The 14,447-nt window shown below is 40.2% G+C and overlaps 1 protein-coding gene across 6 annotated transcripts in view; it reads right to left on the reverse strand.

Annotated features, from left to right (window-relative positions):
• fsip1 (fibrous sheath interacting protein 1) overlaps positions 1-14,447 on the reverse strand; it is a 35,501-nt gene that overhangs the window by 10,930 nt on the left and 10,124 nt on the right. For all 6 annotated transcript variants that reach the window (XM_034674367.1, XM_034674368.1, XM_034674366.1 and 3 more), the window contains exon 9: positions 1,400-1,552. In XM_034674367.1, coding sequence (XP_034530258.1) covers positions 1,400-1,552 — 153 coding nt within the window. The remainder of the gene's footprint in view (positions 1-1,399; positions 1,553-14,447) is intronic.

A 14,447-nucleotide genomic window follows, 5' to 3' on the forward strand; every position in this document is an offset into this window, starting at 1 on the left:
ACATCCTGCGGAGTCAGTCTGCGCTTCAGGTGCAGAAAGACTGTGAGAAGAGATTTGAGCTACGGATGTGATATAAATCAACTTTATGAGCCAACCCGAGCTGTGTGAAGCTGTTTAAGAATGCCCTCCCAGACAAATTCCATACAAATAAATCTCTTCAAACCACAAAACAAGCCCAGTGGCACTAAGAATATACACAGTGAGTGTGCTGTTTACATTGCAGCCGCTCGCTGGGTTCAATCATTTAGTCACGGGGTATAAAATGCTCTGACACACAGGCTAAATGCAAAGAGTGTCTCGCAACACCAGTAGTTAAGAGTCTGGTGGTTTGATGTTTTGTGATCATAATGAGACAACAGTTTCCTAAAACAGAGAACGGCTTCATTAGAAAAAGAAAATTTAAATTGTGTCTCCTTAATTAGGCCAGGAATAGGTTTGGGTTGCATGGCATGGGGCCTTGTGTGAAGTAAGGGTGTGGCTGCCACTTGATGTTTTTACTACCTCACTTTATGTGGGCAAAAAGGGCATCTTTAATGTTTAAATTAAACATGTATACATCATGTTGTGGTTCATCAGCGTGAGAACTGAAATGTTGAGTTTTGTATTTAACTGACGGCATTGAAGTGAAGAAGGGAACAGGTAGCTTGTTATGCAAGTCCGAGAGAAGATACTCGTTCGAGTAATGACAAAGTCGGACCAGTGAGTTTATCTCAGATGTTTTCTTCACTTTCTCACAAAATTTAAGGTCATAAATGTCAGCGAAAGAAGAAATCAAAGCTATCCACCTTTTGTTCCTGGAACATTCTTCTGTTGGGTCTTTAGCTACAAAGTTTGGGGAAAGGGTGACAGTTTTGTGGTTGTAACTCTACAGAGGCTCCTAAAAGCAGACAGTGCTCAAAGGTTTCTAGGGAACACTGTGGACATGGAGATCGAGTCCGAGCGAAGAATGCTAGAAAGCAATGAAACACGGTGGAGGACAAAAGGGTATCAGTAGGGAAACGATCATCCTGTCCTTAAAATCAAACCTGTGAACTACTTAAAAAGCACTTGAAGCTAAAGTAAATCAAAATATTGAATTTACACAAAACTCCAAACTTTAGAGGGACTGTGTGTTTTGGACAAAGAAGGAGAAGGAAACTTAGAAAAAGAGGAAGAAATATGGGCCTGCAGAGACACAGATATTGCATCTGATTTCATCTCCCCCCCTGTGAGACTGCCTGAGGATGAGCTATGTGCATGTAGTGATTTGTCACACACGTGTCCACGGATAGAAGTGCTGAAGAGGATTAAAAAGCAAAACGCAGACTGTGTGTGGATGCAAGTCTCGAGTGAGTTTGAGCATGTGTTTTGTTATGTGAGTGTGTGTGTGTATGTGTGTGTGAATGAGCTTTGAACTCACAGTCATCTCCTGGCCCATGCCCAGGAGCTCCAGCTGCTGTTGGATCTCTTGGAGCCGCCTCTCCTGCCCTCTCCTCTCCTTTATATCCTGCAGGACCTTCTCTCCTGGCTGCCGGTCCCCATCACACGTCCAGCCAACCTGTGAGCCCTGGCCCTGATACACAACAGGCACAACTGGTTCTCATAGTGGTTCTCAAATGGCTTAATCTCACATGTGGACCAGCTTGGGTGCTCTGCTAGCTTATGGCTGTCACTCGGAAACATTAAAATAGGGATCAAAACCATAAAACAGCTCATAATTTGGGTGAAATGTTTCCATTCCTCCGTGATTTTTCAGTCACAGTGTGCTTATCACTTCTGAATGCCATCAGTTTGGGATCTGAAAGATGTGGCAATCAATACCAAATGTTCTTTTTACAGACATAAAAAAAATACCATCAGGTGAACACTGTAGGACCTGAGAAAGAGCAACTTCTTAGCCAAAGTCTACATGAGGTCAATGCACGGCATCCATGTACACCAGTTGGACACACAGAACCAAATGCCCTTTTATCAGCAAACTTTCAAAACTGGTTAGGAGGAAGTGGGAGAGTCATGGTTTGAGGAACGGTCATCAGATTCTTAATACACATTTAGATATTAGATTTATCACAAATAGAAAAGTTCCCATGAAACAGCTAGCACATTTCAGCTTTATTCCACATATTTGCATGTTTCTTGTAACAACAGAATGCTAGGGAGGGACTTGTTGCAAATATTGATGGCTGATTACAGCTGCAAACCAACCCTGGCCTCCCTTGAATTTCAAACAATAAATCAGGGATCACTAAACACTGCCGGGAAGTGAAAATTCTACCAAACACCTGGTACTGCTCATATGCTGAATCCTTAGGCTGTCTGAAACGATGAACGATACGTTAGCTTCCTGAAAGTGAAGCCAACATTTTAAGAGCTCCCCCTGGAGTCTAGCTGCAGTATAGGTGACATAGCCTGAATCTTCCATTATAGCAGATGGGACAAGGGTCAAACAAAACAAAAACACATGTCAAATGGGGCACCGTTTGGCCTAGCACTTTGAACAGGCGCCCCATGTATCAGGTTCAGGTTACTTTATTTGTACACGTAAGTAAACTTGTTTTACCAGTGAGATGTTCGAGTTAGAAGACAGATGTCAGACAGAACAAACTACTTAATGTGCAAAACATACAAAAATATCCTAAAACTATTCTAACAATAAAAATGGTAAAATTAGTAGACATGATAAAATGATAAAAGTGCTAAAGGTTCCATTCAAAACGCATATCAAAAAACAGTCAACCAATAAAAACTATAAAATCACATGAATAAATAAGAAAATCTGGGCTCAAGTCTTAGTCTTATTGAGGCTACAGTCTTCATCGCAGCAGTTGGTGGTTCGATCTCCAACCACAACCCTTAAGGCTGATTTATACTTCTGCGTCGAATCGACGGCGTAGCCTACGCCGTAGGTCCGCGTAGCTCCCGTACCTACGCAGAGGCCTACGCACGTAGCTGACGTGCACCTCCTCCAAAATGTAACTATGCGTAGAGCCGACGCGGACCGCAAGCTCTGTGATTGGTCCGCTCGACGCTTTGTCTTTCCCGCATTCACAGCACTTCCGGGATCCAGGACATCGGCCACACATCGGCCACACATCGGCCGTGTATTTCATCTCCTCCTCTCTATTCTTCATGTAATCATGTCTGTATGATAAACAGCAACATGTATCAGCTGTAGATTAACAGAACACGCTCTGAAACGATGTGGAAAAGTAAACAGAGATCGTAGCATGACCGGAAGCAGGCGACCGGCTATCAGAGAGACCACAGTGCCCTCAAGCGTTTCGGAGGAGAATTGCCGCGCGATACGGACACATCGACGCACAAGTATGTGGGGCTCATGTCCACGTCAGCCCCTGCTGCGTAGGGGAGACGCAGAAGTATAAATCAGCCTTTAGCATGTCATGTCACTGCATTTCATCCTGCACTCTGGGTTTCAAATACCTCACTGAAACTGAAATACATAGCTACAGTAAAGGTTTAGCTTCTGCAGATGTAGCAAGCTAAAACATGCTAAATAGCTTGCATGGTTTGGCCAACTATAAAAGACAATGTTAAATGGTAAATATCCATTTCCATCAGACCCACACATTAAATCTTCCAACAGAAGGATCGATGAAAAGGCAAGAAGAGCAATGTAGAGGCTGACCAGTGAACAACCTGTGGTAGGGCGATATTTCTCCCTCTAAAAACACACAGCTACTCTATAAAAGCAGCAGCGAGGCTGAAAAATGGTTTGGTCTGGAAGAGGATGTTGCCAACCACAGCGCTGTTTTGGAGTGTCAGTCCAGCGCCATGTGGTTGAAATCTCCATTTTTTTGGTTAGTCTGTTTGCCAGGAAGGCGTAAATGTATGATCTAATAATGTTGAAATTGATGGATATTTCATAAAATGCCGACATCCCAAAAGGGACGTGCATACAGCAAAATGGTAGGTTACAGGAGACTGCGGGATCAGGCAGAAAAATGAAGTTAAACACTGAGTTACTAAATCTATTTTGACATATTTATGATAGGATGTAATCTTAGTTAAACCTTGGGGAGGATAGGAGCCTCAGATATGTTAAGCCAGCATGTTGAGTGGAGGAGTAAAAGCTTTTTCCCTAGCTAATCAGCAAAAGAGACATGCTTTAGCACATATTTTATACATGCATATATTTTAGGACATGGTGGCAGTGTGAGTTAACATAAAGATTTGGCAAAAACAAAACTTTTCTCTTCCAAAGTGTGTGTGGCCTCACCTAGCAGTGCCCTGTCTCCCTATAGGGAAATAATGACAGCTTCTATCTGAAGCCTCTTTTAAGTGGTCGTTACCAGAGCCCTTCAGTTAAGACTGTCTCATCCAGACTACAAAAGCCAGGACCACGATTGGATTAGACTCCTGTCATGCACCAGAGTGAGAAACACTGCATCACAACCAGGGAAAATAAAAATTAAAGTCTAGCTTTACCACCATCCTAACACCACTAAATGCATGGTTCCAAAAAAGCCTGAATCTTTGGGAGAAACAGTTTATTTAATTTGGAAACGACAGCTGCCCTACTTTTCAAGAAGTATACACAGCAAACTTTAAAATGGTCTGCAGGGATAAGTGGTGATAAAGCTATCACTCAGCAAAGTTTAAATTAATTTGGCATGTGTGTCACACATTTTGATACTAAAACATTTGTTTGTGGCTGAATTAACACCCAATGAATTCTGTTGTGTTGAGTAAAGCCCACAGCTTCTGTATAAAACATGAAGATTTGCTGAATTAAACATAATTTTTCCTGCTTTCATTACCTCATTACTGTGTCTGTTACATGGACCATTATTCTCCTTTTAGTCCAAAAGCTGTGTGCTTTTACATTTGTACACAATGGCCATGCTATCATGCTAATGTTTAGCAGCTGTAAGCTTCACCCTATGCTAGTTTGAGAATCAGCATGCTAACGTGTGCTCACTAGCATTGCATACAAAGATAGACTGTATAATACATGATTGTAGCCTCAGTGACGTCACCATAGACTGCATAAAATATGGACGTAGTATCCGTGACGTCACCCATCTGTTTCTGAAGCGCTGTTTTGAGGCCAATCGGCAGCACCAGCCATATTGCTGCTGTCGAGCGATTGTGACGTAAAGAGGCGGGCTTTGAGCCTCCTAGCCAACAGCTACAGTGTTCCCGCCTGTCATCAAGTCAGCTGTGCCTCTCATTGGAAAACTCGTAATCTCAATATCTTCGAAATTGCCGCTTTAGAAAAAAATTCACCCCCCTACAGTGTGAGCCGATCAAGAAATGAGCTATCAAGACTACACTCGTCTTTTGTACCAGGCTGTAAACATGTTTATTTCTGCTGCAAAGATTGTCTCTTTTTTGAATTGGTGTGTATGTGGTTTCCGGTACTTCTGGAGCCAGCCTCAAGCGGATCCTCAACGAACTGCAGTTTTTAGCACTTCCGCATTGGACTCATATTTTTAGACTGGAGGTTGCCGCTTGGACATCACCCATTGGTTTCTGAAGCAGAGAGAAGCCTTTCATTGGTTGACGCCATATCGGAAGAGCGGACTTAATTTTCGGTCAAGCAAACTACAAGCACAGAAGTGTATTTGAGGCGGGTCTGTGGCGTCATTCTAACAGCTAAGGTATGCTGCCTGTTAGTCAAGTCAGCCGTTGCTCTAGTCATTCAAAACTTGTGATCTTAACATCTTCAAAACTAATGAGTTATAAAAAAATGTACCCCCTAATGTGTGCGGAAAAATAAATGAGTTGGTCAGACCCAAATAGTTTTTGTACAAAGCTGTAAACATTCTTATTTTTGCTGTAAAGATGGGCTTTCTTTGATTGAGTGTGTGTATGTGGTTTCCAGTGCTTCCAGAGCCAGCCTCAAGTGGACACTCAAAGAACTGCAGTTTTTAGCACCTCCGCATTGGCGTCGTTTCTCACCACCAGAGGTTGCCGCTTGGATACGAAGTACAGTACATTTAAAACCGAGGTGAATTAGTTTAACAGATATTTGCTGATAAACCAAAGTACATCATGGTTTGATGATGGCCAAGACGCATTTATGGGATCAGAAGAGCAACTTTTGATCTAGAGCTGGACATTAATATTTGTGCCAAGTGTCATAGTAATTAATCCAACAGCTCAATTATTTTACTCAACCTTCTGGTGGGTTCAGGGTAAACATATAAGCGTACCAACGTCAGTAACTGTAACTAAATATCTCTACAAGATTTAGTGTCAATTAATTCAGGGAACTTTGAGATATTTAACAGGTTTGCAAACCTTGGCCTGTTATAATCACTATTGGTAAAATGAGGATTAGAAAACAATATACCAAAAGTTAACCGGTATCTTAGAATCATGTGAGGCAAATCTGCCTAAATCCTAACACATGGCTCATTGCCTCATTCATAAAAGACTCAGTAGTCTGTTTTTATTAGCAGCATTTTGTGCCGATATTCCTCTGTGTATTATTGATTAAGCAGTAATAATGACTGAGTTCAACAAGTTTAGATCTCCACCAATGTATTCACAAGGATAAACACAAAATGGGTCTCTTGCTCAAGTCAAATTATAGATGATTCACTTCTTGGAGAAAGGAAAAGTGTTTCTTGACCTTAAGTGGCTCCAGCGATTGTTCTCATACATTACAGTATTTATGCTTTTTCTTCAGGAATGTGTGCAAGCTTTAACTCCATGTGAGGTTAGACTGAACAGAAGAGAGAGACAACAGGGTTCATCTTAACTGAACATCAGAAAAATGCAGGTAATTGGCTCTCCTAGAGTGACCACTTGACATCGTGGTGAAGATGTCCAATAAACACATCAACTATCTGGGTCACAAGACCGCTGGGAGGCCACATAGTTCCAAACTCTGTTTTCTTTAAGTTTGAATAACATGTCAAACATAATTATCTTTCAGGAGAAAAGTGTGTCAGCCTACTGATGACACATCAAATGAATCCCTTGGAAATCAAAGCTGCATTAGTGTCATGAGTTAATATAAAGTGCACATTGTATATATATGACATTGACTGCCAAGTGCTTTTTGAATGTAAAGTCAAAGTTGTTATTAAAAAAAAGGAAAAGCTCATTCGTGCGTGATATGGCAGCTCCTGAAGAGCTGTCCTTGTTTTACCCTGTGGTTCACGTTTTGTTTCTCACAATGTGAAACATTATTCACTACTCCCAGGAGCAAAACCATCATTAGTAGCTAATTTGTATGACTTTCAGATAACTTGAACCAAACATGCGTTTAGCAGTCATTGATGATCAGTTTAATGATTTCAAATAGAAGCAATACATTCCATCCTGAGGTTGTCATGGTGTTTTAGTGAGAAACATCTGCAGTGTTTCCGCTTGTGTCCAAAGTGATGAAATAGGAAAAACTACCAAGCTTTTTTTATGTTTTAGGTTTTGTATTTAAACACAAATCCTGTGTGCCCAAATTCCAACCACACTGAGCGTGTCATATCATGAAGTTCATGTAATGTAGATGTACATGTAATTAAATCACGTCACTCATATAGTTCTGTTCGATGGTGAAGGGAGTTGTTGAGATTGTTAGCCTGGAGCTTCTGCTCTGGATTACATCTGTGGCTGGAATTGCCAGATATAACAGCTGGATCCTTTCATGCAGATGTATTCACAGAAACAACTCCAAACAGCAACAAAACAAGCCGAATCAATGGGTCACTTTAAGTTTAACGTCTCTTGTAAAGCCACCACCATATTCTTGCTGCAATATAATGCACAAGGCAGTGCACCTCACTGTTTGCTTTGGGTCCCTTCTTACACTATATAAATCTTGAAAATAGCAACAATTATGACCTCGTTCACAAACTCAAGACAAGCTTATCAGGGACAACATGCACAGAGGCAGATAGCTTATCCAAGGAAGTGTCAATCTGAAATGATAAATGCTGCTGCTTTCTCCAAACAAACTAATTAGAACAACTTGAAGTCTTTTCAACTGAATTTTTTTTAAGCTTAATTTAAACCAGCTAAAATCAAAAATGGTTTGAGAAGCTATCATAGCTCCATAAGAAGGAAAATGAGGACTTCTGGGCATTTTTACAAGCATGATGCAAAGAGTTAAACAAATCAAACATGCACTTTTCCTTGACAAACACTTATGTGATGTGGATGCTACCCAACTTTTTAAACAACAGTTTGTTTTAGCATGAAGTAGCCCCAAAATGGTTCATTGGCCTTAACTCTGAGGCCTTTGTAATATCAAAACTATATGTAGGCCAGATTGAGTCACTCTGTTGTTAAAAAACAGGCAACACAATAATGAAATCAGCATGTTGTTTTCCGTTTACAGTTTACTGGATAATTAAATGCAGTGCAAAACAATAGCATTCAATAATAACTATCTTTTAAAAATATATCATAACAGTGTGTTGACACAAATTACCCCTCTTTGGTAAACGTGTTGTTTGTAGCAAAACAGTGCACATTACATTGCATCTGATTGTTGGTATCCTCATGTAACTCTAATACAACCTCAATAACACAAAAGTTTGGATGCAGCATATGTTAATAAAAACAGAACTACATGGTTTGCAAGTAATTTAAAACCTGTAATTCATTACAATAGTGCAAAGACAATGTGTCAAATGATGAAATTGAAAAATTGTATTGTTTCATGAAAATGCGTAAACTTTTTAAATTTGATGCCAGTGAAACATTCTGCTTTTTCATATTTTTCATTTCATGATGGATTGCAAGCAGGCCAGTTTAGCAACTGGACTCTTCTACTACAGAGCCATGCTGCTGTAATCTGTGCAGGATGTGGTTTGACATTGTCTTACTGAAATATTCAAGGTCTTCTCTGAAAAAGGCATTGTCTGGATTGTGCCATATGTTGCTCCAAAACCTGTATTGTCAGGCGTTAATGGTGCCTTCCCAGATGTGTAAGCTGCCTACATCATTGACACTTATGCATCTCCATACCATCACTGTCTTTTGAACATGGTGCTGATAACAAACCAGGTGGTCCATTCTCTTTTTAGAGCAGTGGATGCATATCCATAATTTCCAAAAAGAATGTCAAGTTTGTTTTGTCAGACCCCAGGAAAATTTCCACCTCACCTAACCTATTTTTTCCTCTTTGCATGGTGCAGTTTTAACCCTCATTTGTGGATGTATCGACAAACTGTGCTCACAGACATTTGTTTTTGGAAGGGAATTTTAGCAAATGAAGTGATTTCCACTACAGTCACATAGATTTCTCTAGTTTCTCAGAATCTTTAATGATATTATGCACAGTAGATGATGAAATCCTCAAATTGTTAGCAATTTTACACTGAAGAATAATATTTGAACTATTTGCCTTGTCTCTTACAGAGCAGTTAACCTCTCCCCAATAGTACTCCTGCATGACTCAGCTTCCCTGGAAAGCCCTGTTTTATACCAAGTCACGTTATTTACCCATTGCAAATAACCTCATTAGTTAGCAGATGTTCCTTCAGGTGCTTATTTTCTTCGTTTGACACAACTTTTCCATTATTTTGTTGTCACTGTCTCAACTTCTTGAAACATGTTGCTTGCATCAAGTTTAAAAGAAGCATATATTTTTCATATATCAATCCAATTTTTCATTTTCAGCATTTGACACATTTCCTTTGCATTATTTTCAATTAAATACTGATTTAAATGATTTGCAAACCATCAAAATCTGTTTTAACCAACATTTTATTCAGCGTCCCAACTTTTTAGGAAATGGGGTTGTACACTGTGACGGTCTTCTTCCAGATTCTAATTGAGTGAAAAATATTTTTTCCTGTGTTTACAGGCAATAGTTTTTCTAAACAACCTTTAGCTACACATTCCAGAGGGACAGTGTTTTGTTTGATCAAAGTGAGCCAGCCATGCTGACTCACCCTGAGAGAGCAGTGCTGTTGTTCTGAGCCGCAGTTTCCTCTTTCTTCACTTTCTGTTTCTCTCTGCTACGCTGCCTCTGTCTCTCAGCAAATCTGAAGTATAGTAGGAGCTCTTGCTGTGCCACGTGGACCCAGGCTACCTGCCAAGGCCCGTCCACATGCCTTGCCACGAGCACTCCCTGTGAGAGCTCAGGAGTAAGCCGTTCGGAAGCAATGGCTGAGAGTCTCCTCTTAATTTCTTGAATTTCTTTCTCTGTCTCTCAGACTGATATTTTGCCCAGCTATAACCTGCTGTTATGTGCCACGTTATTGGGTCAGAAGGTACTATAGTTCAGATGTCTGTCATGCACATCAAAAACGTGCCTCAGAGGAGCTGAACCTCAAGCCAAGTAATGCAAACAAACATTTTTGATTATGCACCGCTCTACTTCTTAACCCCATTATTTCTTCAACCTCACTGTCTGCAAAAACTGGAACACAAATCAATCTATTATGACACGATAAGAAGCTACGTCACTGTTTGGGCATCACTGTCTTCAAATGTCCTAGAAATGACAGTTGTTTTTATCCAAGCCTGAATCTGGGGTAAATGACTTGATGATTGCCGTAACATTCCTTCAGTATTAGAAGATTTATTTGTAGGTCATCTGGACTTTGAACACACTTTCTTTTTTCTCAGAATTGAGGGTGGTCTTGAGCAATCCTTATTGCACAGATCAAAACCTCCTGCTGCCTCTAAAGAAGCATGTTGAATGTGATATCGAGGGAAGATATTCACACCACCTGTGTGTTCTCAGTATCACCGCATAATCCAACAAGCAATCAGAGGCGGAGAAATGTTTCAACTGAAGGTTTTTTCGGTTCTTGTCATGGAAGACGATCTTGTCTTGTGATATCTCCAGACCACTCTACAAACCGCACAGTCTATAGCTTTTACTGTGGCTCAGACAGACTCTTCAACAAGCATCAAATTGCTAATAGAAGGTAATTTTAGCGTTTGCCAAATAATGACACACACAAAATGAATCAAAACAAAGAGTTTAAAAGCAGACCATTTAGGTATTTATCTAAAGCATATGGAGGGGAAATACATCCCAGCATCTCTTTGCGCTTCTTGTCCCCCTCTGACACATGCTGCTGTGTATTGTCAGGCTCAGTATCTGACCTAGATTTCAGCTGCTGAAAGGTTTACAATGATGTTGTTCTTTTTCAACAGTGAGATATAAAACAGGACAGTAAGCAATGTCAGAATGCTTTGCTAGCTAACAGGTAGCGTCGGCGTGTCCATAACCACAACCTGTCATTCAAACACTGCACACTTAAACATGTTTTGGAAGAGGTAAACAAATAAGTTATAACCTTGTGAACTTTTCAAAATTTACAAACTGCATTGAGGAATTCAGCTTTTAATAGATACAGCCTTCTTAGTCCACGTAAACTGTACTGGCGGAAATGAAATGAGACCGTCCAGTCTACCAAAGATCCCCTGTATGTGTAAGGAACTGTTCCAGTCCATACACTTACGTCTCATAGCGTCATCTGGCAACAGGTAGCTGGCTAACAAAAATAGCATAACGTAACTTCACCACCATCCCTGCCATTTTAAAGAGAACTTCAAATATCAAGGTGTCTGTCTTTCTTCCATCTTCATCATTCTAACTGTATACTAATATTCATCAGAGTTTTACTTGGCCGCTTGAGAGTCCGCCATCTTGTTTGAATTAGTATGCAAAGAATCAAAGTATGTGTTGGGTGGCAATGGATAAACTTCGAACACTTTCAGCCGCCAAGAAAAATCAGGACACATTTGTTGGCTGCAGTGGAGGGAGCCTTCAAATGGACAGCTTTTGACGTGACACTGTGACGCAGTTTATTAATCTGGGTCACAGCTTTTTGGGGGCCTCGGACTTTACTTGGAAATCATCATAAACTGTTCCGGGTCATTTTTCCTGTGGTTTCTCACTTTTTTTCTATCGTTAATAGTAGCTGTGTAGTGTCTACACATTTTTTAATCAGGTGGCACCATTCTTAGCTAATATGTGTCCAATCATATCTTTCCATTAACTTCAATTCCACCATGCAACTGCAAAAATGTGCCTAATGTTTAGTTGACACTATATTGGAGCACCTTTTGTGCATATTTTGTTACCTCTGGACAGAAAAAAACAAGCTTTCTAGACCTTTTTTTCGTAGTAGCTTTATAAGCACCTCTCCAGTGTGGGAGTGGTGTTGGTCTTCAAAGTGAGACAGGCTGTTCAAATTGTAAGATCCTCCAAGTTACTTAATTTGGATCATAGAGACATGAGTTAGAGAATATTTAGGCTTTTCTTTATTACAAGCAGATGAATGGTCCTCTGAGAAGTGTCATAATGAGTGGAAAAGTCAAAAGTTAGATCTCAACCAAAGCAGGGAAAAACCTCCCCAAACCACTTAACACAACTCCTGCTGCTGTGGATAACACCATTGGGAGAGGCGTTTATAAGAAGACAATAAACTGGGTCCCATGGCAATTATAGGGTGGGGAAGGGTGTGGAGTTTATTCTTCTTCGCCAAGTTAACCATGTGAAAAACACTAAGCATGCCACATGTCAAACCTGACATTTCAGTTCTCATTGTGCAGCTGTAAAGACAGACTCCTGTAGAATGTAAAGGCCACAAAGACAGTCGAGATGACATTACAGTTTTCACGTTAAAACAATTATAATAAAAATGGGTAAAGCTTGACCTTTTCATGCAAGTACTCCATTGAAAACACATCTATTTACTGCTAAAATGGGGACAGAGCTGGATTCATTCAAACTCCTGGCTCTAGTGAGAAACAAAACTAAGTCACATCCTTTCCTGTTGTGAATTAGCATATTTTCAATATTTCAAAAGGGGACAAGAACATTGTACCCTGGAAACTAGACAAATCTGTGTGTCTGTTTCATTTACTCGAGCAGATGCATCTGGTCCCTCTCCTGTTCGATCGGGTTTCCATCTGGCCTGATTCAGGTCAGGACAATCATAAGCGTTTATCTAATATGGGGCAGGTTTTAGGGTCGTTGAGGCATTAAAGCCAAGATGGCTTCCACTGATGTGGAACACTTTGAGTCTGTTATTGTGTAAGTATTAAACAAACCGGAAAACTATGCATAACGGGTAAGTAGGTTACTAAATCATGTCATGCCGAACCTCTATGTAATATAACAGACCATATTAATGTGGTTTCAGAACTAGGCTATAAGTCTGCTGCTTTGTGACAAGTGTTTTTGCTCTGATGGGTTGTAGTGCCCAAATTGGTTTCGGTCTTTACTGGTCGATGACAGAGCTTAAAAATTGAAAATGTCCTGAGAGGTCCCAGACTTATTGGCATTCGGAAATTAGACTCTCAGAAGACCGGCTATAAACACCTTCCAGAGAGGAAAGTTGTTCCTTTGCAAAGACGTCACTTATATTACAGAGGAAAACTCTAGTTCCATTTTATTGTACTGCCTTTTCTGTACAAATTATACTTCTGGTTTCATTTTGATACTGAGGCAAATGCAGATATGATCCATGCCATCATGTTGATAAAATTATGCCCCACTGAATTTCAACAGCCAATAGTCGCATTTTAATCACAAGTTTAAAATTCCATTATTTTGCATTTCAAAACAGATTTTAAGTCCTTATTAACACATTAAAGCATTAGACCTCTGTAAACTGTGTGCAATGCACGGCAAGTGTTCGTACAGCAGGTGTCTGACTGCTGTTGTCATATTCTATGCACTGTCTCAGCCGGCTAGCAGAGGCAGGACTAGGAGTATGATATGTGCTGCTCTCCATCAAGTAGTTCAGTCACCCTAACCTGCCATGAAAAAGAAGTGAAATTAACTGACATTTATAAAAGAGATACTAACTCAACAACACTGAACAACAGTGCCGTCTGTACACAAGACATCCACAATTTTGACTGGCAACTGGCTTGCAGTCAATTTCCACTCATTTAGTAAGCAGAGTCCATTTTGTGATATTTTAATTCTGTTTCATACATAGTAAAAATTACTTGTGTCAACTGAGCAGTCTAGGAGTCTTTAAAGTGAAATGTGAAATTCAAAAGTGTAGTGTGTCCTTATTTTCCATCGTGGCAGCATCATGAAGCAGGAAGATGCATCTAGGGCGTACAGGAAGGGACAAAATAACGGGATTTAGAAAAACTAACGAATTAACTTCAGACCTTTACTGCATCGTGATTAACAGGTTAAAGCTGAAAGCTCAGGTTTTAATACAAAGGTTGACAGTTCAACACCCAGCTTCTTCAAGCCAAATGTTTTATAATTCTAGGGACTTACACTGGACCCAAGTTGCTCAATTTTAAATGTGTCTGATTGTGATTCATGAGAGCCTGATGGGCAGATTTGCACTTTGCATAGCATCCTCCGCTATCAGTCGGTGACTGGGTGTGTGAAAGGGTGATTAATATGGAGTAGAATGAATGTTACAAAAAGCCCCATTGCAAATTCAGTCCATTTTCCACTTATAAAATTATACAGAGTACGATACTTTAATGGCAGCTTCATGAAAACCTTTGGTTAGCTTTCTATCATGAATTCTAAGACAGCCTACACTTGATGATAT

Source organism: Notolabrus celidotus, chromosome 22 (assembly GCF_009762535.1).
Source record: "Notolabrus celidotus isolate fNotCel1 chromosome 22, fNotCel1.pri, whole genome shotgun sequence".
Classification (NCBI taxonomy): Eukaryota; Metazoa; Chordata; class Actinopteri; order Labriformes; family Labridae; genus Notolabrus; species Notolabrus celidotus.